General features: G+C 43.7%; 1 protein-coding gene across 2 annotated transcripts in view; it reads right to left on the reverse strand.

Moving 5' to 3' along the window:
* The window catches only part of PRKG1 (protein kinase cGMP-dependent 1), a 523,150-nt gene that overhangs the window by 467,255 nt on the left and 28,460 nt on the right, over positions 1–27,435 (reverse strand). The window contains exon 1 of one of the 2 annotated variants that reach the window (XM_062001369.1): positions 18,135–18,536. The exons of the other annotated variant lie outside the window; for it this stretch is intronic. Within the exon in view, the coding sequence (XP_061857353.1) occupies positions 18,135–18,445 (311 nt within the window). The 5' untranslated portion in view covers positions 18,446–18,536. Of the gene's footprint in view, positions 1–18,134; positions 18,537–27,435 lie in introns of those variants that run through there. 2 annotated transcript variants of the gene reach the window in all.

The raw sequence follows: 27,435 nt of genomic DNA on the forward strand, positions 1-27,435 counted from the left end.
TGGCCCCAGAACGGATCCCTGTGGTAATATAATGTATAATGCATCACATATGCATCTCAAATATGATGTAAAATGCATCACGTATGGGAAGATGCTTATTTTTTAGCTCATATTTTTTATATGAATCAATAAGGCTTTGGTTATGGAGAAGAGTTTGTTGCGGTTTCAGGTTTGGGCTTTTTGAAGAACCGACCATTTAGTACCTAAACTAGCCTATGGATATCATGTTCTCTCTAAGACAAGAGAGAGAGAACAAGTCTGGACACATGGATTGTGTGCCTCGGAGTTTGTCTTTTTGTATCATCAGCTGCAACAGATGTCCTTTCCCTACCACTCAGAATTACTCTTTTTGCAAAGAAGAAAAGCCACAAAGAGCCAAGACATTTGCAGACAGTATAAAAAGTGGGTTGGGGGCGGGGGGGGGGGGGGGGGGGGTCAAAAGCAAACATCCTATTATTTGGCACCTAAATATAGCCCAGTTAACTCAGCAAACATTTTTTCTCTACTACATGCTATTTTATCTATATTTAGAGGCGGTAGGGAACCAGCTGTAGCATCATCATTTTACTACATTCTGATGGGGAATTTGCTTTTGTCTCCTAGAACAAACCTATACCATGAAGTGACCATGAGTCTTGGGAATAAAAATTAAGTTTTCAGCTGGAGCACCAGCAGTAAGGATGAGCTCTGAACATTAGCCTTATACGAAGCAGCTCTGCTCAGCTATGTCTGGCTGTGAACCAAGCCTCTAATAATAAAAGAGGAAACATCAGGATGCTGCCATTCCAGATCAGCCACAGGTTGATTAGTTATTTTATCCAACATGACACAGCTGCCGGTAGAAGATAGGTTTCAACCAACTGCATTCAGAATGGAAGCTGCTTCTAAGAAAAGCCTTTTCAGATAGTAAAAAAAAATTCTAGAATCATATAGTCATAGAATGGCTTGAGTTGGAAGGGACCTTAAAGACCATCTTGTTCCAATCCCCCTGCCATGCGCAGGGATGTCTTACAATCACAGAATCATAGAATAGTTTCAGATGGAAGAGATCTTTATGATCAAGTCCAGTCTTTGTCCCAGCCTTATCAACTACTAGACCATTTCCCAAAGTACAACATCCACCTATCTCTTAAATACCTCCAGGGACAGTGACTCCACTACTTCCCTGGGCAGCCCATTCCAATGCCTTGACAACCCTTTCAGGAAAGAAATTCCCCCTAATATCCAGCCTGAACCTCCCCTGGTACAACTTGAGGCTGTTTCCTCTTGTTCTGCTAGACCAAGTTGCTCTCAGCCTCATCCAACCTGGCCTTAAACACTGCCAGGGATGGGGTATCCACAGCCTCTCTGGGCAACCTGTGCCAGTGCCTCACCACCCTCATACGGAAGAACTTCTAGTATCTCATCTAAATCTCTCCTCTTTCAGCTTAAAGCAATCATCCCATGTCCTATGACTACATGTCCTTGCAAGAAGTCCCTTTCTGGCTTTCTTGTTGGCCCCTTTAAATATTGGAAGTCAGCTATAAGGTCTTCGCAGAGCCTTCTCTTTTCCAGGCTGAACAATCCTAACCCTCTCAGCCTGTCTTCATAGCAGAGGTGCCCCAGCCCTCAGATCATCTTAGTGGCTTTCCTCTGAACCCGCTCCAAACAGGTCCATAGCCTTCTTGTAAGTTTCATCATTTTGAGATTCTTCTTTAAAAATCCTTATAACCCTCCAGAGTATTTTTTGCATACACACTTCCCTTCTCTTTTTTTTTTTTTTGCGGGGGGAATAATATTGCATACCTGGACACCTGCAGCACATGGAAGAAAGGTTTTTTTATGATGAGAATTATCATACATTAGTATTAGGGCTACATAGAATGATTTATTATGGCTTTTTCCCCCATAATCACATTAAATAAAGTCTTGTCTACTGATGTTTTATCATACAATCAGATCTCTGCCAATGTAGCATCGAATTTACCTCTACAGATGAATGCACAAATAGGCAATTTATTTAACTTCTCAGAATCCCTCCCTGCACCACAGATACTTTTTTAAAAGCATTAGGCCACAGGCAACAAAAGGATAGCTTTTTACTCAATGAAAAACCCATATTCTACCTTTTTCCTCCAACGATTTCACACTAATTTTCTGAGGTACCTGTCTTTTATTCTCAATGTATATACTGCAGGAAAGTACACTTGAGTCTACAAAGTAATCCAGAGAAAAATGGTATCAAAGGCACTGAATGACTATGTCTGAGCAATCTCAGGAAAAACACACACTTTCAGGTCTTCTGAAAATACGCAGGACACAGGAAAGGTTTAAAACAAGCACGTGATGTTGGTGGAAGGAAGAAAAGCTGTATAGCAATGTAAGAGACAGGTCTAGTACTGCTTATCTGCCAGTGATGGATCAGAAGCAACAACAGGTAATACTCAGAATCCATGCTCAGGATTGTTAACTGGTTGAAGGTAAGAAGGCAGAGAGCTGTAACCAATGGGGTAGTGTCTAGTTGGAGGCCTGTCTCTAGTGGAGTCTCTCAGGGGTTGGTGCTGGGATCAGTACTGTTCAATATATTCATTAATGACCTTGATGAGGAAACAGAGGGCACTGTCAGCAAGTTTGCTGATGATACTAAACTGAGGGGAATGGCTGACACACCTGAAGTCTGTGCTGCCATTCAAGGAGACCTGGAAAGGCTGGAGAGTTGGGCAAGGAGAAATGTAATGAAATTCAACAAGGGCAAATGTAGAGTCTTGCACCTGGGAAAGAATAACCCCATGTATCAGTATAGGTTGGAGAATGAACTGTTACAGAGTAGTGTAGGGGAAAGGGACCTGGGGGTGCTGGTGGGCAGCAGGATGACCATGACCCAGCAATGTGCCCTCACGGCCAAGAAGGCCAATGGCATCCTGGGGTATATTAGAGGGGCTGTGGGCAGTAGGTCAAGAGAGGTTCTCCTCGCCCTCTACCCTCATGAGACCATATCTGCAATATTGTGTCCAGTTCTGGGCCTCTCAATTCAAGAAGGTCAGGGAGCTGCTGGAAAGAGTTCAGTGCAGGGCCAAAAAGATGATGAAGGAAGTGGAGCATCTCCCTTATGATGAAAAAGGCTGAGGGAGCTGGGGCTCTTTAGCCTGGAGAAGAGGAGACTGAGGGGTGATCTCATTAATGTTTACAAATACGTAAAGTGTGGGTGTCAGGAGGATGGAGCCAGGCTGTTCTCAGTGATGTCCAATGATAGGACAAGTAGCAATGGGTACAACATAAGAGATTCCAAAGAAATACAAGAAAGAATTTCTTCACTGTGAGGGTGACGAGGCACTGGAACAGGCTGCCCAGATGGATCATGGAGTCTCCTTCTCTGGAGACATTTAAAATCCATCTGCATGAGTTCTTGTGTGACCTACTCTAGGTAGTCCTGCTCTGGCAGCGGGGTTGGACTAGATGATCTGTTGAGGTCCCTTCCAACCCTTGAGATTCTATGATTCTGTGACTCAGTAACCTTCAGTTCTGCCTTGCCTGTCTCCTGGTGACTCAAGTGATTTGATGTCAGGCTGCAGACACTTGTGAATTACGGTGAGATGGTCTCTCTCAACTCTCACATTTTGTACTAGGAAGTCAAATGGAGAACAAAGGTAACTCTGAAGAAAACAGAGCAAACTAGCAGACATCAAGTTAGCTTTTCTGTGCATCATGTTCTTCAAGTGAACTGATAAAAATTCCATTAAGAAGCTTGGAAAAAGCACGGAATATCTCCCCGTGATGTACCATTTCTTCGGTATTAATAAAGTAAAAAAACATTCAAATTTCTAATGAAGAAAAGCAGAACAGGTAATGAGCTAGAGGCTTCCAACTATGCAAGTGCAAAAGTCATGTTTTCAGACTTCAAGCATGACTTAGGAGCTAGCATTTAGGCCTCATAAGGCTCCTCCAGTATAAATTAAAACATAAATAAAGATCCTACTTTCTCAGTTTGTTACACAAGCATCCATGTTTTACATAAGTTGTCTTTACCATTCTTAAGACATCTGGTTCACATCAATGCATAAGTCAGGTTGTCCTAACTTACACTTCCAGATTTTACACCATGCAAACAGGGCATAAATTCACAAAGCTCTACCTTTTTTTGCTACATGTTTTTGCTACATTTTGCATTGATGTAACAACTCTGCCACAATGCTCTGGAAGAACATTTGGCTGTATTTAAACAGTAGCCTTCTTCAGTACCGACCCCACAGCCAACATTTTTGTGGCCACTAAATCCAGATAGCTTAATCAAATAATGGGGGCCCAATTTATAACATTTGCCGATTACAGACTGTATTAAGAAACTCGTGGTTGAAAAAGTTGGAAAAATAAGTGAAACAGGTTTATTTTTATAAAATCTGAAACTCAAAGAGTCCTCTACAGTTCATAGATGGAATTTCCAGTTAAAACAGGAAGAGAGAAAAGACACTGTGCTCCAGAAGTGAAATTTGAGTGACGTGAATTCATTTTGCTGGCTCTGCCCAGTTTCAGTCAGGTGTACCATTCATTTGCCCTCACTATGCTGCTGGGGCAGCCTCACTCTCTATGGAAGCTTTTCCATTTGTACTTGCAAATACTGGGATAATGCTTTAAGTTGGGTTTATACATAGAATCATAGAATGGTAGGGTTGAAAGGGACCTTTAGAGATCATCTAGTCCAACCCCTCCTGCAGAAGCAGGTCAACCTAGATCAGGTTGCATAGGAACATGTCCAGGCAGGTCTTGAAGACCTCCAAGGAAGGAGACTCCACAACCCCTCTGGGCAGCCTGTGCCACTGCTCCGTCACCCTGTATTATATATCACACGTATTAGATGCCATTAGTAGTTCTCATCCATTCTACCTCCTTTTCAGTTTCTTTGTACTCTGGACAGACTCTGTATTAATGCATGGAATGAAAGTTCAGAGAGATGCAGTCTCCACTTTCTTACTCTCAGGCTAATGCAGGAATGGCTATGCCTGTATGAAGGTTACCCGAGACTTGCACTGAATGCAACTTTGGTTTGTACATTACCAAGTGTAAGTGTTTACTGTACCTGAAGATAACACACAGCTTAATTCTTACCAAGAGAATTAACAGCAAGGTTAGTAAGTTATAACTAAGAAGGATTAAATAATATTGGTATTAAAGTAGCAAGTAGTTGGAATCCAAAAATTCGCTTCTCCACTTATAGAATATCTTATTGGTGTTTAAATTAAACAAGAAAAAGAAGTTTCTAATAACTATTTCTCATCATACTAGTGAAGGGAAGTAAATCTAATGTTGAAAAACATTGATCCCAACCAATGGAAAAGCAAGACCAAACTGGTCAGTTTGCAACACTGATTGTTTTGGTACTACTTAACTAAACCATTTGAAGTGTAATCTGAGAACCTGAGGTAGTCAACACACCATAAGCTGCTTCTAAGCTTCTGTGAGCGTAACTGGTTTAGAAGAAAACTTCCTTCATTTTGCCAAGGCCAAACACACAGTTACACAACACAAATCTCGAGAACAGCCTTGTATTTCAGTTCAAGATTTATCCACCAAATTTGTGTGGACTTAAATAGCTACAGTGTGTGCCTCCTTAAAAAGGATACACTCTGAGAGCCATTTTGCAAGGATTATTTTATGATGCAAGCATAAAATATCTGTGGTCACTTAGGTTAGTCACCTTAGCTTAAAAAGCTGATGGATTCTTCAGTTGGGAGTATCAGAATCCCCATTAGTGTGTGATCAGACTTTATCTAAAAGAAGATCATCACACTTCAAAACATCCTTTGAACAATTCCATCTTCTAGATGGTCAGTAAGAGCTGTCAAGTCGCCACACCAGTACATAAGGTGGACTTTGCAGCATACTTTTAAGAGTTATCTTGCTCCTACAATCACACTGTCAGTTTACATTTAACACAGAGAACATATACATGACTACATACTGCCTTTACTCACTGTTGCACTGATCACATGCATAAACCTTTCCTTCCAAAGCTTCAGTTTCTGTAAACTTGGCCAGCATTTCTGTCAGCAGACACGGATACTAGGACGACATCTCCTTGCCGTTGCAGTGATACCTTTCACGAAACTCCAGGGACAGGTCCCAGAAAGGTTCTGTGGTATTTGATTTATTGTCACAGGTAAGACATATAACTTTGTAAGTCTTCCTAAGATGCTTTAAATATTGGGTTACTGTTTCCTATTTGAGATTGTTTTAGGTTTAAAATAAAAAAAAATTAAAAAAAAAAACCACACCTGTTGTGTCTGTGCAAGAGTAATGGCACAAAATCAAAAGCCTGAGATTGACTTGATGATGTCCCTTTTGGACTAGCTTTAACTACCTAAATAATGGTCATGATCATCTTTGTACAAAGTGCAAAGGTAAAAAAACAGTTGGGGATTTAAGAGTGAAGAAGTGATAATTTGTTCCGACTCATGGACAACACATGCTCTTGAAGTATCTGCCACAATGGTTCATGAGAAAATAACACCACTTGCAAAGCAGAAGGTAGAGCAGCTGCTTTCTGCATGCCAGGTGCAGAGGTCAGGTCTGTCATTATGCAGAGACAAATGTCATTTTCCCCAGTGCCTAGTCCCTAACAGTGGTGGCACAAGGAACATACCTACATTCACAATTACCAGCTAATGTGCTCCACTATATAGGCTCACTATGCCTGCAGAAAACACTCCTTGATGGTGCATGCTCTCCTGCAGGCACAATAATAAATCTAGCAAATGAATGGAGGGAAATAAGATGGATAGTTAGCATTCCCTTGGGACTCCTCTAATGAAAGACTGCTGGGCCGCAATACAATATCCACCCTGCAACAGATCGCTGTGTCACTGCCAGAAAAAAGCCCACATGAGCTCTTCCTGCCAAGGCAAGCTGTAACTCTGAGACACCCTGTCAGAGTCAGTTAAGAAGCACCAAAATAAGAGAGTTGCACCACCTGTGTCCCTTCTCCAAGCAAAAGCAGCACAAAACTTCAATTATCTTTCTGCAGAAACAAGTCTAACTTCAAGTGGCGAGTTAGAGGCTGTCTTCATTTCAGCAATGCCCTGAACCGAGGAAATGTCATGAAAACCAGAGTATCTGCCTTACTTAAGTATTCTCATCGTAATCATTATCATGGTATCTGAGTACATCTGTGTTCAGATTATACTGCTAATAGAGAAAAGCCATCAACTCTCCATGCTTCATTTCTCTTGTGTGCCTTTCAGAGCTAGGTTTCTACTGGGAAAACAGAAAGCAATCAAGTATCTGATGAGCAGGAGATGTGTTCTCCCCTTCGTTCAATTCCTGCGCTACCAGGATTTAAATGTGCAAAGATGTGTAAGGAAAAAATCCTTACATATATATTTATATCTATAACACACAGACACACTTCATAGTTTTCAAGTACCTAGCAAGTTTAAATAAATAAAACTATTTGAACACTCAGACACAAGCTAGGCATGAAGGTATCCACACCCCCACACATTTCTAACTAAGATTTAGCCCACTCTTTAGTCTGTACACTCCCTACCAGCGAGATGCTGCTGTTATTTGTTCCATGGGCAGGACTGTGATGTAAGTAACGATAAATGCTAAAACATAGCCTCCTGGAGCTGGAGCAGCACTTCATCAAGCAGCACGCAAAGATTTATTGAGTCACTGCAGGATGACACTCAGCAATCCCACGGTGTGCACCGTGATATTTTGTCAATACAGCTCAAAGTCATTACCGCTAAATGCCCTGACACCAGATGCTCTCTTGCCTTGTGTCCTCTTTGGTGCTAGTTCTTTAGGGCAGGGGATGGGTGTTATCTGTCTTTCGGCTGAGCTGAGCAAGGTGCAGGCAGCTGAGGTGACAGAATTGCTGTTTGCCTGTAACAGGAGGCCCATGGGACGTCACATCTGATCAGTCACAAGTCAATTGATTTTGTACAAACTGGCACACTAGAAAAGTCTCCTGTGGTATCTTCTGCTACAGCCACAGGAGGCTGTCTGCCTCCTGATTTAGAGAGAAAACAAGGCAAATTTTTAGGGAGATGAAAACTCCGGACTTTATCAGACAGCTTTGTAGAAGGAAGCGCTTTGAGGATGAGAGTGAAGAGAAGGGAAAGCATTCATAGGAAGAGAGAAAAGTCTTGGGCAGATGAAGAAGAAGCAGAAATAAGAGATGCAAGAAAGCAACATAAGATGCAGAAGAGAGAGGAGAAGATGATGGGAGGAGCAGTCTGCCCCACCTTGGTGGGCAGAAAGGACGGTGGCATGAGGGCAGATGGCTCTACTAACACATTGCCAGGACACTTGCCAGAAAGGGGACAGAGAAGACATGTGGGAGACCCTGGTGGGAACCTGGAAACAGAGATAAAGGGAACAGATACAATGAATTCAGCCTATAGAAACTGCAAAATTCAATATTCCCGCATTGTAAAATCCCACCCTGCAGATTAATATCCAACTGCATAAAACAGGAAAGGAAGTATCATCTCCTTTCCCCTCTGCAGCTTCCTCTTTCACTTGAGCACTCTGATTTTATTCCCTTCTTAAAGCAAGACCAGAGAGAAAACGAACCCTATTGCCTCGTTTGCCTCTTCCAGCCTTTCCCCTGAATCCTTTCTGCCATTCACACCACAGCTCTCCAGCAACCCCCGGAGAAGAGAACCAGCTGCCTAGGCACAGACAACAGAGCGAGCTGCTGTTACCACAGTTGCCTTCTCAATGACAATTATGTCATTTATCAGACGTCAAAATCATTTCTCTCTTTCCTTCATTAAATATATATATATTGAACTACAAAACACAGTAGTTGCCAAAAGATGTGTATCTGTCATCTACGTGACCAAGTTTAGCCACCATTAAACCTCACCTGTAACCTGAGAGGCTTCCACTATTTTAAGCAATCCTGAAACTTCAAGGCAAAGAGGTGGACACTAACTCCACTCTGTTTCCAACTCAGAAAGGTGGATGCCTGATCTTCCATTTTACCTAAAGGTATATCTGGTTTAATTTTAATGAATCCTTTCCACCGGCTAGATCTTTGCCCACAACTGATAACAAATACGCAGTTCAAAGTAACAAACACTGGTGCATCCCAGGGACACACACTGAGGGCAGGGCGAAACTGCTTTAGATTTCTATCACATCCATGTCATCAGTTACTTATTCTGAATGATACTCTGTGGCTGCTAAGCCACAGATGCCAACAGCATTTTGACGCTCCCAGAGTGCAGCTGATATTAGTCAGACAGAAAATGACAAAAGCAATACGTGGCTTTAATAGCTTTGTCCAGTGAATTGTTTTCTACCTTTCTTTGAATAAAGCACTCCAGCAATATTAAAGTGTGGTTGTTTTCTAGCCTAATAAAAGTACAGCTCATAGTATATTTGTGTTAATGCAATACTCCTGTACATGTGGATACATTCACATATACATGTAGACAATTGTCATTATATATATTTCTCTTGAACCCAGGATATCAGTTTTAACACAAAGAACACGTATATTTACAATACTCCAGTTGCACTTTAGACAATTCAGACAGCTACATGACAGTTTCTCCTATTCACATCACTCATGATCACCACCTTACAGAATATTAAGTAAGTGAACCAATTGAGCTGGCCTGGCTGGGCAGTTTTCGAATCCTCTGCAACGTGAGTTTGAAGTGAGCTCACACTGCAGAGCTGGCCCACAGCTTTCCTGACACAGTTTGTGTCCACAACAGGAAACAGCTCCAATAAATAAGCTCGCAAACTGAATAAAAAAAAAAGATAATTTTGGAGAAAGAAACACAGCTCTGGGCAGGAAAATCCTGCAATTTTCAGCAGTGTTATCCTACTTTGAGATTACTCCTAACAAACAAGCATCAAGTACAGTCCAAATATCCCAATTCTACTTGGAAATTTTAAAGTCTGGGAACTCATTTTCTAGTTTGAAACCAGGCACCAGTGTTCAAGTTTGGCTATATGTACTCAGGCACTAGTTTCCAAGGAAACCAGTGACTGCATGAGCATTGCAAAATGCAAGTCCTGTGCTCCCTGTTTCACAAGTACACTGTAGCTATTGCAATGATATCCAGGTAGGTGCTTCACCACTGTTTCTAAATGACCTTAATATCATTTCAGATGTTAAGGGTGTCAGTATACACACTACATATCCAAGCAACATGTAAACTCACAACCAAATGACTTTCTGTGGATACTGTGAGAGGAGAAAGGGGTTTTTTTATTTGCGTTGTTTTAGGCTTCTGTGTTAACAAATACTGTTTCTTTTATTTTCCTGTTCTATCAGCCCTTCAAAACAAAGACAAGCCACACAAAATGTGAATGTCAGGGATTTCTCTACCTGCAGGTAACTCCTAGAAATGGTGAAACAGCAGATGAAAAAGCATGTATACAAATATTTATCCTTTAGCCTGCTACAAATGAAAGTATTTTGGCACTATGAAAGGCCAAATGAGAAGCAATACCCACAGCACAGGCAGTAAGGGGTATAATTTATGACAGTAAGTGGCATTTAAATTACAACCATCTTCAGTTCAAAACAGCTGTCCAGGACCCCTTACCTTAAAGTTCATATTCAATGACTTCTGAAATCTTAGCAGCCTACAGTCTCTACCCCAAACAGGATAACCAAAGAAACAGGTACATATCAAGTCACCAAGTTCTTTTTAACTTTCTAAAGGAGTGATTTTTCTCCCCTTGACCCATATTTGGCATCTGGTGCTCAGCAAGACAGCGTTAGTAAAGGCATGGAGTCTACTCAACCTCCAAGAAAGCCTACAACACAGTTTGCTCTTGTTTAGTATCAGCACTTGGATCCTGAGTCAGGGGGAGGGGGGCTGTGATTCATTTCAGACATGTAAGACACATACTGTGCTTAGGAACACAGGATGCTAAAGCTCAGGACTACTTTCACAGACAGTCTGGAGAGAAGGCGGCATTTGTGTCCATGGGACCTCATTTTCTGCTGATGTACTTTAAAATTATCCACCTACAACATTCACCCAGTAATACACATAAAGGGACAGAAAGTTAATTCTGTAGCAAATTAATTTTTGGAGATGTATTATAATTTTATAAACAGTTTCTCTGTTAATGGCCATCTTAATTAAAGTGCTATTGGCTTGCTTAAAACTATTGAACTTGAATACTTTTGTTTTGCATTTAACCACCATAAGGATTTCAATGTAGTTTCTGAACAGAATGTAGTGTATTTACACTACACTGCTCAAATTAATATCAGAAAGCAGCAGAAATACAGAGAAGCATGTGTTGGTTATTGCTACTAAGTAGAACAAAAAATAATTCAAATTGCAATGATGTTTAATCTTGCCATCACTCACCAATACAGGAATCAGGCAGAAAATGACAAAAACAATACGTGACTTTTACAGCTTTGCCCAGTCAATTGTTTTCTACCTTCCTTTGAATAAAATACCTCTGGTCCTTGGAGTTTACATTCACCATAAACATTATCTGACTAAACAAGTGCACTTCAGAGATGACCCAGAACACTACTTGTCAATAGAGAAAAATCTTTGTCCTCTGCATAATACTAAATAGTATACAGTTATTGCTTACTACCACTAGCAAACAAAGCCTCAGAGAGCTGAATTAAACAAAAAGCCAAACTACCAGCAATCTCACACTTGCCACTTCACTACACATTAAGCAGCACAGACTCTGAGGCATGAGTCACACACGTGCCTCCTGCATAGAGGAAAGCCCCATCCACCACCACCACTACCAAGCCAAAAATAACATTTTACTGACTTGCCTTCACTGCTATCCTTGAGAAACTGCATGTTAAAACTTCTATCAGGAAGCACATCATCCTCCACAAGAAAATCTCCTCCCTCTGAAGCATGAGGAGGCTCTGCTCTCAGCCTCACTGCACAAACATAAGTGGCACAAGTTGGATGTTTGGTGAGTCTAGAGGGGAGACAAGGTAACTGCCACACTGCTTTAAGTAGAGATGAGGTAAGTTTAGGACTGGGCTGCTAGGTGGGGCAATAAGCCCCACATACCCACATTCAGCAGCACTTGCTGGGCTGTCCAAGAGCTTATACATGCAAATCAGCCGCCTGAAGCCAAATACAAAAACCACAATAGAGTTTGAGTGGCACAGCAGTGCCAGGAACAGTAGGAGAAAAGGCGATCTATCCCCTTGACAGACACAAAGCCAGTCAGCAGGGGCCTAAGGCAGATCATTCCCCAAGGCAATGCTCTTGGCCACATCTCATATCCATGAGCACAGCATCCTTTCTCATAGACTTCCTACCAGTGGACTGCCCCATCACCATTTGACATATGTTTAAGTCCTAACCCCCTAAATCCTGCATACTGATAGAACTCCACTAACATAAAAGGAAGTCAATGTTTAATCAAGAATTACCAGATCTTTCCAGGCACATAAATTCTTTTTCTTAACAATGTTAAACTACACTTGGGTGGATTCCGTATTCTAGCACATAGCACATAAAAGCAACCACAATTGAAATGATTAACACATTTCAATTGGTCACTGAACATATCATCCTGAATTACACCTTGATCCCAAAAAAAAGAAAATAAGGTTGCACCACTACATCCATCACTGCGGACTGCTTTTGAGATGATGCAGCACAACACCAAACCCAGAAAGTAACAGGACTTAAGAGGCCACCACCCTTCATTTTATTTTGCAGCTCCTGTTTCACATTTCAAGGAGCAATCACTGCAGGAAGGTGTCTCTGTTACTGATCACAGATCCCTCAGCCATCAGTTTCTCATGGTTGAATGATGCTGTAACTATCTTCCAAATTATTTTAGCAAGAGGAAAGGATGGGATTTAAGAAAAGAGGTTTGGGTTGTGCTGGGGTGGTTTGGTTTTTAGAACTACGGTTTAAGAGTTTTAATTAATGAAAGGCTCCTGGGTACTGCAGCATACATACAATTTATAAATACCAGCAGATCATTTTATGTAAACACTTTAAGTGTTTTTCAAATGTTTCTGGGGGCATTACTACTATTATGATCACTTAAAAACACACCTCTACTTCACAGAAGATGTGCACATTTGCCTTCAAAGAACCAATTTGGCCATTGAAGGGATTTTGTTAAATCTCTTGTATGTATGTTGTGCTTTCCCTAAGGCTATGCAATCAAGTGTTTGTTTTGGGTTTTTTTATTAAGCAGAACTCTTAAATATGACTCATAGGCTGCTCCTCCCCACAAAAAAAAAAAAAAAAAAAAAAAAAGAATCACAGAGATTTTGGCAGATTCCCCAGCTTTACATTCAAAGCATTCCTAACTCACAAAATCTAGTCATTTTTTCATCTTACTCAACACTTTCTATAAATGATACAGCACCTACCAAGATGATCAGGGGACTGGAACATCTTTACTATGAGAAAAGTCTGTGAGACCTGAGATTGTTTAGCCTAGAGAAGACTAAGAAGGGATCTCATTAACACTTACAAGTACTTAAAGGGTGGATGTCAAGAGGATGGGGTGGCACTTTTTTCTGTTGTCCTGTTGTTATAGGGCAAGGGGTAATGGACAAAAGCTGGAACACAAAAAGTCCCAGTTAGACATAAGAGAAAACTACTTCACTGTAAGGGTGAGAGAGCCCTGGCACAGGTTGCCCAGGGAGGCTGTGGAATCTCCTTCTCTGGAGGTTTTCAAAATCCACCTGAACACGTTCCTGTGTGACCTGGTCTAGGTGGACCTGCCTTAGCAGGGGGTTGGATTGCATGATCTCTAGAAGTCCCTTGCAACCCCTACTGTTCCATGATTTTGTGGTTTTGCCTTTACTTCAGTTAATGACAGGGCATATGCCACCTCTGACAAGAAAATATTGGGCCCTATACATTTCTTCACGCTCACGAACTCTCGCTTTGTTTTACATTCTGCTTCTACATCTTTTTTTTTTCCCCTTCTGGAAAACAAAATATGCTGATTACAGAGTCTTCCAAAAAAGCATACAGCTGTGGCCAATCACCAAACAAAACAGCCTTTTAAAATTAAAGGCCTGGGTATTTTCCCATGGCAAGTACAAAATAACGAAACCAAAGAAGCAAGAGGCTTATGAGTCTAAAAGGCTATTCTTCAGTCTGCAGCTCTGTAAAATTTTAATTGGGATAACAGTTGGTACCAGCTCAGGTCTCACAGTGTTCTTTTCATGCAGGCAGGCTGTTAGCAGCCAGGATATATCCTGTGAGAGGTCAAAGGTGTGGAAAAACAAACATAGCAGTAATTTTAGAAGATGAAGTGGAGATAAGGATTTACCATGGCATTTTTATGCCATCCAGCTTTCTAGCCTGTGCCTGCTTATTTCAGTTACTTCTTGCAAGTTATTTCCTTCGAAGGTAGAAAGAAAAAGCCACTTATTTTAGACAACTGGCTACTTGAATAGGAAGACTGATAAAGATGCCAATGCCTGACTTCTGTCGCTGGTCTCATAACTTTGAAGAAAATGGCAGGATGTGTCCCTCCTTGCATTTTAGCTATAAATCCCTCAAGTAAATCCACAGTCTTATTTCACATTAAATAAATTTAAAAAAAAAAAAAACAACAAAAAACCAAGGAAACAAGCAAATCCACACCAAAGTTTAGAGGCAAAAAAAGCCCAATCCTGCAATGGCAACCAAAACTCTTAACACTGATATAGAAATTTTTTAAACTCTATGTGTCTTAAATGGTGGGGTTGTGTACAAGGTAAGATCTTGCAGGAAATTTAATGGCATTTTTTGCATATGAGGCAATTAAATTCACTTTCACACTTTAAAGTTATTCAGAGTTTAACCATGTCATAACCCAGACTCTTCTACATGGAGTTGCAGCAGCTTCCATAGACACTTCACTGAGTCAGACTCACAAGCATCAGCAGTCTACTATGACCTTCATGACCCCTCCCCCTCATTTCTAACACATCTTCTACTACTACTACCAATCTCCGGCTGGTTTAGGTGCTCCATCACATCAGGACAGCATCATCTAATTGCAAAAAATCCACAGGATACCAAACAACCAAAGATTTCCTGTGTGCCCCCTTGGTGCTCCTGCTTCTGTAAAATACAGCAAAACACACTGATACTTTGTTGCTTTATCAAAACCAAAGGTTGGATGTCATTTAACTCAGGAATCCCTGAGGTTCAGCACGAACAGGGCAAAAAAAGTCAACCCTTCTTTGTGTATTTTGGTAGTTACTGGTCTGCTGCCTTAGGTCCTCTCTACCTTAACCTCCAGCATCACCACAGTTATCTTGAACATCAAAATGTAATCAGGATACTGTCCCATTTGTTTAATCAAGACAAAGACCTCCTCTCAACTACACATCAACACTGTGTAAGCCATGGTTGTGACTACACATAGAAAAGTATAAGGAAAAAACAAAAATTAGGTATTAATGATCTCAAAAAAATTAAACCAGTTGTGCTTTCTCATTCAGTCTTCCAGACACATCCACTACTAACAGAGCAGGCCATCTGGATTGGATTTTAATCATCACAACTACAGCTAAGAAAAATGCAAGGCTCGTGTTTTCCTTTACTTGGGCAGCCATATCTGCTTTTCCATTGGGATGCTCAAACTCAAAGTGCTCATTCATGCAGTTATGGATTCAGGCAAGCACCCAAGATGACCATCTATTGCCAGAAGATGTGTCACCTCAGCAGATATCCATCCTTCAGCACTGTAACATGTCACTGTAACATGATGGCTCAAACAGAAGAGTGAATGCTTTCTAGAGCAACATGCACTCCTGAAATTGTGAACAAGTATCTCTTCCACCTCAGCAATTAAGGTCTGAAGCTGCAAGTTGATTTACCATAAACAGTACTAGAGTATTCATCATGGAAGGTCAACACGACATACTCTTGCAGGTGTGTACTGTGCAGTGCCCCATGTAAGACTAAGGCAAAGCAATTAATTGCTCAATGAGCAATTAAACTTCAAGCTGGAAAATGTTAATTCAAGGTTTCATCAGGCTTCCTATACGTTTCGCTGTACACAGTAGAGGATCCAGACTCATTCTGCTAAAACCTGAAGTACTTCCCTGAGCTCTGGGGAGCTCAATTCACACTTTGACGGCAACAAGGAGCAAACTCCTGACAGAAAAATAAACGGCTTTGGATGTGATACACTGTCCTACAGTTTAATTAGGTAAAGTAATGCCTCTGGGATGCACTACCACACCTTAGATGCTAACCAGACATGCCCTGGCTTGCACGGCACCTCAGCTCACTGCCTGTTCACAGGAAAGTCTCCATCACCTGACAGAATCCGGTGGCTTTTGTTTGATTTAGGGGGGAGTTTGGGTTTTTTTTTTGGTCCTCTACAGTTTCTCCATACCACCCTTTTGAATCCGGAGCCGCTTTCGTTTGCCTTAAAAGGGCAAAATATCTATGGAGAAACTGCGTCGGGAATGGGGCAGGGGGGAGGGGGCAGGCAGGAGAGCCGGCAGCCGCCACTCCGCCACAGCCGGCCGGGCCTGGCCCGCGGCCCCGCGGCGGGGCGGCCCATGGCGGCTGCTCTCCCGGGGCGAGCAACCCCGGCGCGGCGGTTGCCGGGAGACGGCGGCGCTCCGCCACGGCGGCGGGAACGGCCAGCAGCACCTCCCGGCCTCCGTCCCAGCCCACGACCTACCAGAGGAAAGGAGGGAGTCCCGGCGGCGAGGAGGCCGGCAACTCCATCTCCCGCATCCCTGGTCAGGGCGATGGGGAGCGGCTAGGCAGCGTCTCTCGCAGCTGCTCCTGCCCCACCACCAGCACCTGCCCTGCCACCACCTCGGCCGAGGGGAAACCCGCACCATGTGGGGCTGGTGAAGTGCCACAAGGGACCTCACTGGAGCATTGAGAGGCCAAGGGCCAAGGACCTGTACCCCAAAGCCCACCCAAACATGGAACAACCCCAACTAGCAGGATGGCTCAAACTATCCTCTGTGACTCCAGCACTCCTGTTTTAACTAAGCCAGGAAGATGTCGGCCACAACGAGGAGGTCGATTTGACAACTGACTGGCACTGGCAATAGGGAGGTCGAGCCCCTGTTGCCACCAGCCGAGGGGCCTGGCCCGGCAGCAGCAGGCGCCAGGCCACCCTTCACTGTGCTGGCACATGAAGCAAGGTGCTTCAGCAGCAGACAATCTCTTTTTCTCATCTTTTTTTTCTTCTTTTTTTTCTTTAAGAAGTGCTGAATCAAAAACATTGCAATTTATTGGCTAGGAAAAGATACTAAGGGTGGTGGGGAGCGATCTTGCCCCTGCTGAGGTCTTCGTTTTCTCCATTAAATCGCTGTAATTTGCCTAGTCTGTGGCAAGTGTGAATCCAGGGCAGAGCATCTCCCAGTCGTGCTGGAAGCCGAGGTTTCCCACAACTTTCCCTGCTTGCTGCCCTCTCCACTCCTTCCACCGGACCACGACACTGCAGAGAGCTCCTGACACTGCCTTCTTCCACTCAAAAAAACCACTAGCACCCAAGGGGGCAAGGGAGGCCAGGCAGGGCGGTGAGAAGGCTGCTAGAGATCCGGGCATCGTACTCGGCCAGCCTCCAAGTTTCCCTGCCCGCCTGCTGTGAATCGCTCCCTGCAGGACGCCGCCCCTCCCCGGAGGGGAGAGACCCCCGGGTTTCTCCCGTCCCTCTCACGCAGAGGTAAAGCCCCCGAGACCTCGATGCTCTCTGCGGTTCCACTCGCCAGCAACTCTCCCGACGCCCGCCCGCCCCTGCCCGAGCTGGCTGTGCCTCCCCCGGCGGGATGGGGTGGGGGGTGGGGGGCGGGGCCCAGGTCCGACAGGAGTCCGGCTGGGCTGGAGAGGAGGAGAGCGGCTCTTCCTCCACCTCGAGGCTCACTCCTGTCACACGTATACCCTTTCAGGCCCCTAAGCCCGCAGCTCACAACTTTCCTACCGCGCGGCCACCCGGGAGGGTGCGGGGCCGGGCAGCATTTGGAGCAGCCGCTCTTCGGGGCTGTGCTTAGCCCCCCCTTCCCCACCCCGTCCCCCTCCGGTCCCTCCCCGGTGGCGGCGGCGGGGACGAAGGATGGAGGGGTAGAGGCGTCCGCCTGCTGCCCCGGAGGGGAGAAGGTGGCGAGGGCGGGGGGCTGAGCGAGGCGATGGGAAAGGGGAGGCGCGGAGCGCTCCGCGGTGGATACCCAGGGTGACCCCCTTGCTTACTGTGGGCTCTTGGGGTAGAAAGGGAGGGTGACGTGGCTGAGATCCTGAATGTCAAAGGCGGTGGGCTCGGCCGAGATCGCCTGCCGCTTGGTCCTCTGCTCCCCCTGCAAGGTGCCGGCGCTCTGCTGCTGCGCCTGCTGGGTGGCGGGCCGAATCACGGAACGGTACTTGTCCAGCTCGTTCTGCAGCTTCTGGATCAGTTCGTCCTTCTGGTCCAACTCCAGCTCCAGCTCGTCGATGAGCGCATCCCGCTGCCGCAGCTCCTCGATCTTCTCCTGCAGTGCATACTGTAAATCCCGCAAAGTGCCCATGGTCCTGCCGCCTAGCTCGCCCCTCGCCTCTGCCGGCAACTTTTCCCCCTCTAGCCCGCTGCCTCCTTTCTGCACTCGGGCCAACTTCGTCTCCGCCGCCCCGTCCGGCCCGGCCCGGCCCGGCGCGGCCCCGCTACCCGCCGGGGCCCCCGCCGCAGCCGGACCCCCGGCACCGCGCTCCGGAGACGGCTTCTTAGGGGCGATTTCGATCCAGCTGCGTCAGGCTAGGCTGGAGAGGGAGCGGGAGACACACACACACGCGGAGGGGGAGGGAGGAAAGGAGAGAAGGCGGCGGGGAGGGAAGGCAGGGGCGCCTGCGAGGATGTACATGCCCTCCCCGCTCCCTCCTTCCCGGCCCCGCCGCTCCCCGCGCCGCCCACAGCCCCGCGCCGCCGACCCGCCCGGCGGGGGATGCGGGGAGGGGGCTGGCCTGCAGCTTCTGGGCTGCGGGAGCATGAGTGGAGCTCTCCCTTCCCGTTCTTTTGCAGGAGGAGGCCATCAAACAGGTCCGAACCCTGGGAGATGGCTGCACCAACCCGGCCACCCCGTCCCGCTTTCAGGGTGGCCCCTTCACAGCCTCTGCTCCTCAGAGGTGCTACTTTTTCCCCTACAGGACTTGCCTGGCTTATCTCCCGCTTACTTTTTTCTTTTTATCTTTAAATAGGCGATATTTGTTGTCTTCCCTGAATAAAAGCACAAGCCTGATCTTGGCACAGCTCCTGCTCCTGCTCAGTCTCAGCAAGCTTTGGGCTCCAAAAACCCAGATTTTAATGTGAATATGGGTCAAGTATGTCTGCACGGGAGATGCCTGGAGGCAAAGCATATGGGTCTTTGAGCACTGAAACAGCCCGCACTTAAAATACCCCATGGTGAAAGCAGAAGCTACTTTCTGCCTACCAAACACGACTGGGTTTTCCCAGTGTGCGAGCGTGTGACCCCTCAAGCACCATGCTCAACAAATCGCTACATGCTGGTTCTACCTGTGCCATCCGGTTCACAGGTCTGCAGCACAAAAATAACAAAATAAAATAAATGAGCCACATCGGCTAAGCCCTGGGCTCCAAAATTACTCTGCTTTCTTCTGTCGTGCCTGCATTTGCCAGGAACAGAAGGGATAGCAATGTACGCCCTGATAACGCCACTCTAGGGCTTGTCTCTCCAAGGCAGAAAGCAAGCTCTGTGGGCAAGAAAATATCTGCTTTTGGGGTTTTCCCATAAAATTGCACAGTCTGAAGGAACTGAGAGCAAAAACCCCACAGCCCAGCTCAGTGCAAGTGTTCCTCCAGTTCTGGGGCACCTGCAGAGTTTTGTGCTCAGATGTTTTCAGACAGCAACAGCAGCTGCTTCGGTTCCCTCTCTGGGAGTTAGATACGAGGAGGAGAGAGGTAGGATGCGGCCATGGATACATTTTTTTGGAGGTGGTGCCTGTGTGTTTGTATCTGCCGTTAGCAGTGCGTTTAGACCTCCTATTCAGCCATTAGCTGGAAATGAGAGATATCCAGACACAGACTGTTTTTATGGGATAGAGCTTTTTGGGGTTGTTTTTTTCTTTTTTTACTGTTACATGCTGGCGCTTGGCTGAGTGCAAAGTTCCAACTTTCAACCTGCAGCTGGTTTTTATAAACTAATTAAAAAAAACAGGTGAGGAAATACAACTGTTCTCTGCTCAACACTACTGTGTTCTTCAGCATATTTGGTAATTCCTGCGTTTTTCAAGATACACACAAAAAACAACAACAAAAAAGGGCTATGCAAAATGCTTCAGTTTTCAGTCACTTTGTGCTCTTCCTGGCACAAAAGTCAAGTCCTCTGGTTGTTTTCACACATGCTTTAAGTTCAGACATAAGGTGCTTTAAGTTCAGAGTTTTTTTAACTGTATATTTTCTCCATTTCAATCATGCATAACTTGCTAGGAATAAAAGTACCCAATATCTTTACATTTCCATTTTAAAAATGATCAGCATTAAATAAATGTACTCCTGATGCCTTCAAGCTAGAGATCAATGATAAATAAATATTTTAATAGGGGTCAGACAACATTCTTCAAGTTTTATGGTTTTCCTCCCTACAGAAGTGATACCAACTTCTGGATGAGGGAGATGGCAATACAATTAACTGAAGCTCACCTGGCTTCCAAATATTAACAGCCCTGGGGAAAACTTGTGTGTAATTTCCCAATGACAGGTGGTAAAGCCACATTACTTGTTTTCTATTAGAGTAGCACAGCCTAGAACTGAGACAACAGCACCTAGATCAGAAAGGATATAGAGAAAAGCATGAGAAATAATGGGAAATAAGACTGGTGAGAAATTTAGCTGAGTATATCTAAAGAAAATATTTATTTATGGGTGGGAAGTAGAGTTTTGTGAGACCTATGCGGTCTAAAGAGAGATTTTGTGGCTTGGCTTTAGATTTGGGATCTCAACCAGCAGCTAACAAGTCTATAGTCAGTCTTTGCTGATTTAAGGATAAAGCAGCCCAAAGGGTTTCACAACCTGACAGTCAAGTTCTGTTGCAGAAAGGCAGCCAGAAGTTGCCTATTTTCAACTGTTAACTGCTGTCCCAAAGAAGTCATCAGGCAAATGCAGATACTCTCCCTGCAGTTCATACTTCAGGCTTTCCTTGTGCCAGCTGTTGTGTAATGTTGGGAATCCCAAGGTACCGCCCCACTCTGATAACAATAAATCCTCTGTCTCCATTTCTTTAATTTACAGTTCCCAATAAAAAATCTCACACTCTCAGAGCAGCTGCTTTGTCTTCTTGATCCAGTGAAGGGAAAGAAACAGCTTTAGGGATAAGAATGGCAAGAATGTACCAACTGGCTTGGGTTTTGGGAGGAGAGTTGCTTGTGGTTTGTTAAAGGGGCCTTTTGCTGATCTGGCATTGCAATACTGTGCCTGGTTGTCAAGTAATCCAGAAGCCAAATAAAAGAGCATCTTCAGATGGCATCCTCTCTGCCCTGAAAGACCATGTGCAAGGGCTTGCTGATGGGGATCTCATGAAACAGAGATGTTTCTTCTCTTTTGAAAGGTTCTGATACACTCAGAATATCTTCCTCTCTGCACAGCTCTTTGGTTTTAATAGCTTTTGCTTCTAAACCTTTCAAAGATCGTCTGTTACCAAATGCATCCACTCAGTTGCCATTTTCCAAGCTAAAAGCAATGTGAAATCTCTCTGTTCTGTAAACATCTCCTTGGGATCACCAGTCAAAACTCAGATAGCAAGTAAGATCACTGACAGGCAAATGCAACCATGCTACAGCCAGCCAGGACAGCATGGATAAGAAGCTGGAGATGCATCACTGAGTACATACATAAACATTTTCCTCCTCCTCCTGGAAGCTTTTTTTTTTACCCCCTGCCTAATCCACTCCTTACTCTATTCCCAAAATATCTACAGGAGCAGATCAGCCTGTGGTAGAAAGTTAAATCACTTGGATTTCATTATTTCTTTCTCCACTGGTTGGGGCTTCATGCAGATTTGGGAAGGCGTGTGACCTACAGAACTCGACCCACTGCTGGCATGCAGCCCCTTGCAAAGCTGAATGCATTCCCTATGTGTATATTCACAGCAGCACCTTTACGGTTGTGAAGAAGGAAAGACTAAAAATAGCGGGAGATCTAGAGGAAAGCAGCAAGTACATGAGCTGAGCACTTGTAAAAGCATACTATAACCAACTCAAGTTGAAGTTCATCCTTGAGAGTCACATCTCATCTGCAAGATGCTACCTGCTACTCCACCATGCACCCAAAATTCACATCGTCCCCAAGGCAGAGGAAGGAGTGCCACCTACTGTAACATGAACACATCTGACTCATCCCTAGGATATATTTGGCATTCTTTTTGACTTTCTGTCCCAAAGAGAATGCCTCTCATAACTCATTCTGGGTCTTTGGATCTCTAAAGATTCGCAGGAGACAGCTAGAAAATAATTAGCCCTCAAGGATGAGGATGAGGCTGGATCTACTGTGTCAAACCACCTTCGCCAAGACCAAGCACTTGAGGAGTGCTTCATGCCCATTTATCTCCTAAAATAAGTCATATTGTACCATAACACTGGACCATTCCCTCTTACTTTGGTCCTTTCTAGAACCTCTACAAATGAAGCTGGAACCCATTTGTTCCTCCCCACCAAAAGAATAGAGATATCCAACGTTGAGCACTCTTGGCAGTGGATGCTGTCTTTTAACACCTATTGATTTCTCAGTGCTGAAAGTGAAATCAACATCTGAAATGGATTATCTTATGATTTTTCTTTTAGTGTGTAGCTAATTTCATTATCACTAAGAAACACTGAGAAATAGGTCTTGTGAAAAGCATTCAATGCTCCAGTCAGTCCTAAGAAAACCTCCCAGGATGAGGATCATTTGGAATAAAGTGCATGAGAAAAAAATACCTCAGACCTATTAATGTTACAAAAAATGCTCACTTCAGAGACAAGAAAAAAAATAATAGTGCTGTACTGCAATTGGTAATAGACCTATCTTTTTATATCACATTAGACACATACATCACAGAAAAATAAATATTTGTGTCATACTAAGCAAAAGGATAAAATATTATGAGTGTAATAACAGCACAGAAATATCTATGTGATATGGTGGTTTCAAGACCTTCTCCCTTTGTGTGCACAGATTTAAGATGCAGGATTCCTGTTCTCCTTTGTGGGCCCTTTGCCCAGAGAAAATAGATAGCATGAAAGACCTAACACGCTGGCAAGGTAAGAGATAACTCTCCCCTTGTTGTTCTCCTGGGCTGGAGGAAAGCCTCTTCCTGTGGTTCCTGCTGGGTGGGCTGCAGAGCTGAATACCACTCATCTTTATGGGAGGAACATGGGTTTTACATAAAAATGGCGCAACAAATTATTCTCAATATCCAGAAGCTTAATACATATTCAACAAGTCCTTCAAAGCTTTTTTCCTTCCATTAGAGCAATGAAAACAGCCTCTCTGGCTTCTTTTCCCCACTAACAAGAACCTATTCACACCAGTGCTACCTATGTGTCTACAGAAACCACAGATCCTCTGCCCTCCAAAAAGCATCTGACACACTTTAGTTGAAAGACATCTTTCTAAGCCAGGTTTTTTTTCTCCCATGTTCACATGGAAAGCTGGATATTTGACAGCTCACTCCATCAGATGGTTTGACCTTGTGGCATTGGATCTCTGTATCACTTTACTTCAGTGTTGGTTCAGCAGCTTGGAAGTGTCTATGGGGTAGGAAGGGATGCTACAGGGATGCTTCCCTGTAGCACTTTCTCGTATCGTCAGTCTAAATGAAGTCTTTGAGTCTGGGCTTTCTCCAGGAAAGACTAAACTAATTTTCTTTCTAGATAGGGGCTGCAAATAGCAGCAGATTTCCAAGCAAGTCACGTGTAAGAATCACCGTCCCTGATCCCGATCCCTCCTGCCCACACAGACATTGAGTGGCCGGTTGATTTTTTTTTCTCACCTGCCAGAAACACTGGACTACCTGGCAAGGCCAGACACAAACAGAGTTTAGATACATCTTCCTATGGTCTGGCTTAAGTCAGAAGGGGCTTCAAAATGATTCATCTGCCTTAAGAAGTTTTTAGGCTCATATTAAGCAGCAACTTGTTCTGAAAACCGCCAACATAAATACTTGGTGCTGTTTTCCAGATACTACAATTATACACTGACTATGACCCTGCTTTTCTCAACAGTCCCAGGGCACTGACTACGTAGCGCAAAAGCAGCATTTAGACAAGGAAAGCCCTGGAAATACAGTTTTCTTTTGCTTTCAGCCTTAATCTATTGACAAATAAACTCAGGGACCAATTAAACTAAGGATGCAAATCTAGTCTTAGAGACACAAGACAGAATGGCGGTAAAGTTTGCAGAAAACATCAACTCAGTTGATGTAGTTGGAAAAACAGATTAATTCTGGCTGTCGTGCAAGTATCCATGAGATTGAGAGAAGCTGAAACATTTGAAGGATGGTGGGAGCCACGTGTTGGATCTGAGGTCACTGATTTTCATGGAGACACAACTGTGACAGCCAGGCCAGCTTCCTTGCACTTTTCATCAACCAGAGTTTAACCACTCAGGACAGGCCATGCTCAGTGACTCTTTTATCTTCACTGTTCAACATATGCTGTTGATATCTCAGTGTCACAGTGAAGGGGTGGGAGAGCTCAACAACTCATCCATCACTCAATCCACACACCAAACAGCACAGGGTTACTGCATGAGGGTGAAAGCAACCCAGCCTGATCACACAACAGGGACAATACTCTAATGCCAAAAAGCTCTACAACTCATTGTCATTGAACCGTCAACATGCACAGGCTACCAAAAATTTCCCAAACCTCACTTTTCAGAGGCAAGACCTTTACAAAGCCATTGACATGCCAGAAACCCTGCAGTTGCCCAACACAAACTGCATGTCACCTTTGTATTGCATTGCTTAGGAGAGGCACTTGCACAGAACATAGATCTGACCTTACTATGTTATATGGTCCAGACAATCAGGGACTCCATGAGGTGTCAGGACATCTGAGGTCAAATCCCAGCTTTCTGACTTTGTTTCTGCTCCTACTAACCTTTTCTGTGTGAGAATATATCTTCATTTGTCTTTACGTGAGACTCTGGCTAGCAACAAGAGGTTCTTGAGGACCATTCTGGAATAATAATTCTTGCATTGCATGGTAAAAAAATGTGTTGATCAAAAATGGGGTTTGTCTTGTGATCCAGCCTGTAATTCACAGTATACTTTTAAAACACAATACAAATGCAGATAAACTCATCTGTTTCCATGCAGTTACATCTTTTCCTTTCCTTTCTTTCCTTTCTTTTTTCCATCCATTGCCTTTCACAACTTGCTGATTCTCTTATCATGGTGCTCTGGTTGCAAGATGTGGAAAGCAAATACTCAGGAATTTGTGATCAGCAAGAGACTTGTTTCTCCCTAAATTATTTTAATTTCTGAGTATTTCTGAGCATTTCTGAGTTTGAAGCTGCTTGATGTCATTTCTTAACTTCCCTAGTTTAACAGTAGCAAACCACTCGTCAGCCCTGAGCATTTGCAATTCCGGGTGTTCCTTCCCATTGCCCTTTTGGGTTCTGCAGTGTTTCTTATCTCTCCTTACCAGTCACGCACCACTCACCTACCATAATTGCCTTGGTGTGTTGGGCCAATTTATCCAACCTTTAAAACAATTCATTTCTATTTGAAATTGGATTAGAAATAAACACTTACTCCACTACCACTGATATGAGGAAAAGTAGTGCATTATCATTATTTTATGATGAATGCATTGAGAACAATTGCACTCTCTATGTAATCAAATTAATTTCTCTTCTTATTAAAAATTATTATTTTAATATTTCCTGTATTTATAACAATAAGCATGAAGCACAGATTTTAAACCTTTGTTTTACAAACCTGGAAAACAGACTGGTGTTTCTTAAAGATAAAGAAAAGTTGCACTGAAAGATGCCTAGCTTTTTAGAAATAGACTTGTGCTAAAATTTGTTCCAAAGTCTTTGACATCTGCATACCCGGAGCAAGTAGAAATATTTTACTGAAGTACCAGACTTCCAGTTAAGTATTAGAAGTTTATATCCACAATTCTTGCAACACTAAGCCCTTCTTTAGAAAAAACATTTCCACAAAAGGTTTGTACTCAAACACTACAAACAATCATTTAAGGCTCAAAATAAATGGCTGCATCCCACAGAGGACCCAACTCATTACGGTACCAAGGAAATATCCATGAATCACCCAGGCACAATCTGCTAACAGTGCTTCCCATCAGGTTTCGCAAAGGTTTTACAGCACTCGACTGACTTCTACTGCTATTTCTTATTTATGCTTGGAGAAACTTCATTGGTTTGGTCCCTCTGAGTGTGTAAAAATGTTTATGCTCACAGTTTTCTCTTAGTGTTTGCTTGAATTGATTGCTCTACTCATCAGAGCATTAGAAGTCGGTGTTCACTTGATTTCCTAAGCATTGCCAGCTGCTTTCAACTGGACTGCCCTGATACGTAGGGTGAATCGGGGGATGGGCAGCACTTTTCTTCTCATCTTCATGAAATTTCTGTTTCAAATCAGCAGCTAAACCTGTGGGCAAGATGCAGGGATCCCTCCTCATTCTTACAACATACCCACTACCCCACCTTGGAGAAGAATGTGTAACCAGCCACAGGCAAACCCAGGGCTGCAGCGCCTTTTCTGACTCCAGCTCCATTGACACTGGCTCCTCTCTATCTCATAGTATTAAAACATGCATTAAAATATGCTGTGAAGGTTCACCTATGCATCTCTTCCCCACCATAAAACACGCTGATAAAGTTCATCTATGCAACTCATCCTCACCATAAAAAACATCAGGAAAGTTTACTCCTGCACATCTTTGCTCTGAGTGGAGAACAGCGCTGTTTTCACTGCTGATTACGATAGCGACTCATGGGAGCGTCCTCAAACCTAGAAGGAAAAAATCCTTTGCCAGTGATAATGCTGCGAAGGTAACAACCACTTTGGGCCTGCTTTTCTATGATCTAGAAAGATTTCTAGGTTACTATTGACCTTTTATAGGCTACTTCTTTCCGAAAACTACTTCTGTTGGAGCTTTATCATCTATGCTTTTACTTCAGCAGCTTGGCCCAAACAACAGGGTAATTTCTTCATACTCTTACTTGTTTATGCAGTTCATATACACAAAGCTCAGTACAAAAACTCACCTTCAAGCATCTGGGATCCTGTGAACTGGTCTTGTGTTAGAATAGAAAGGATCAATATTGATATACAGTGTAAGAATCTGCATCGTGCCAAGCATAAAGGCAATGCAGTTTATACTGCTCTCTGGAACAAGACTGCAAATTGACAATTTGCTTCAAAAATCCCCTTACTTTTTACAGATACACAAACTATTATTTATTTTCTCTTAATTTATTATTTTCCTTTTTCTTTTTTGCTTAAAAGCCATGACTATCAGCAAAACAAATGTTTTCAGTCTATGATTTGAGCAT

Source organism: Colius striatus, chromosome 8 (assembly GCF_028858725.1).
Source record: "Colius striatus isolate bColStr4 chromosome 8, bColStr4.1.hap1, whole genome shotgun sequence".
NCBI classification, from domain to species: Eukaryota; Metazoa; Chordata; class Aves; order Coliiformes; family Coliidae; genus Colius; species Colius striatus.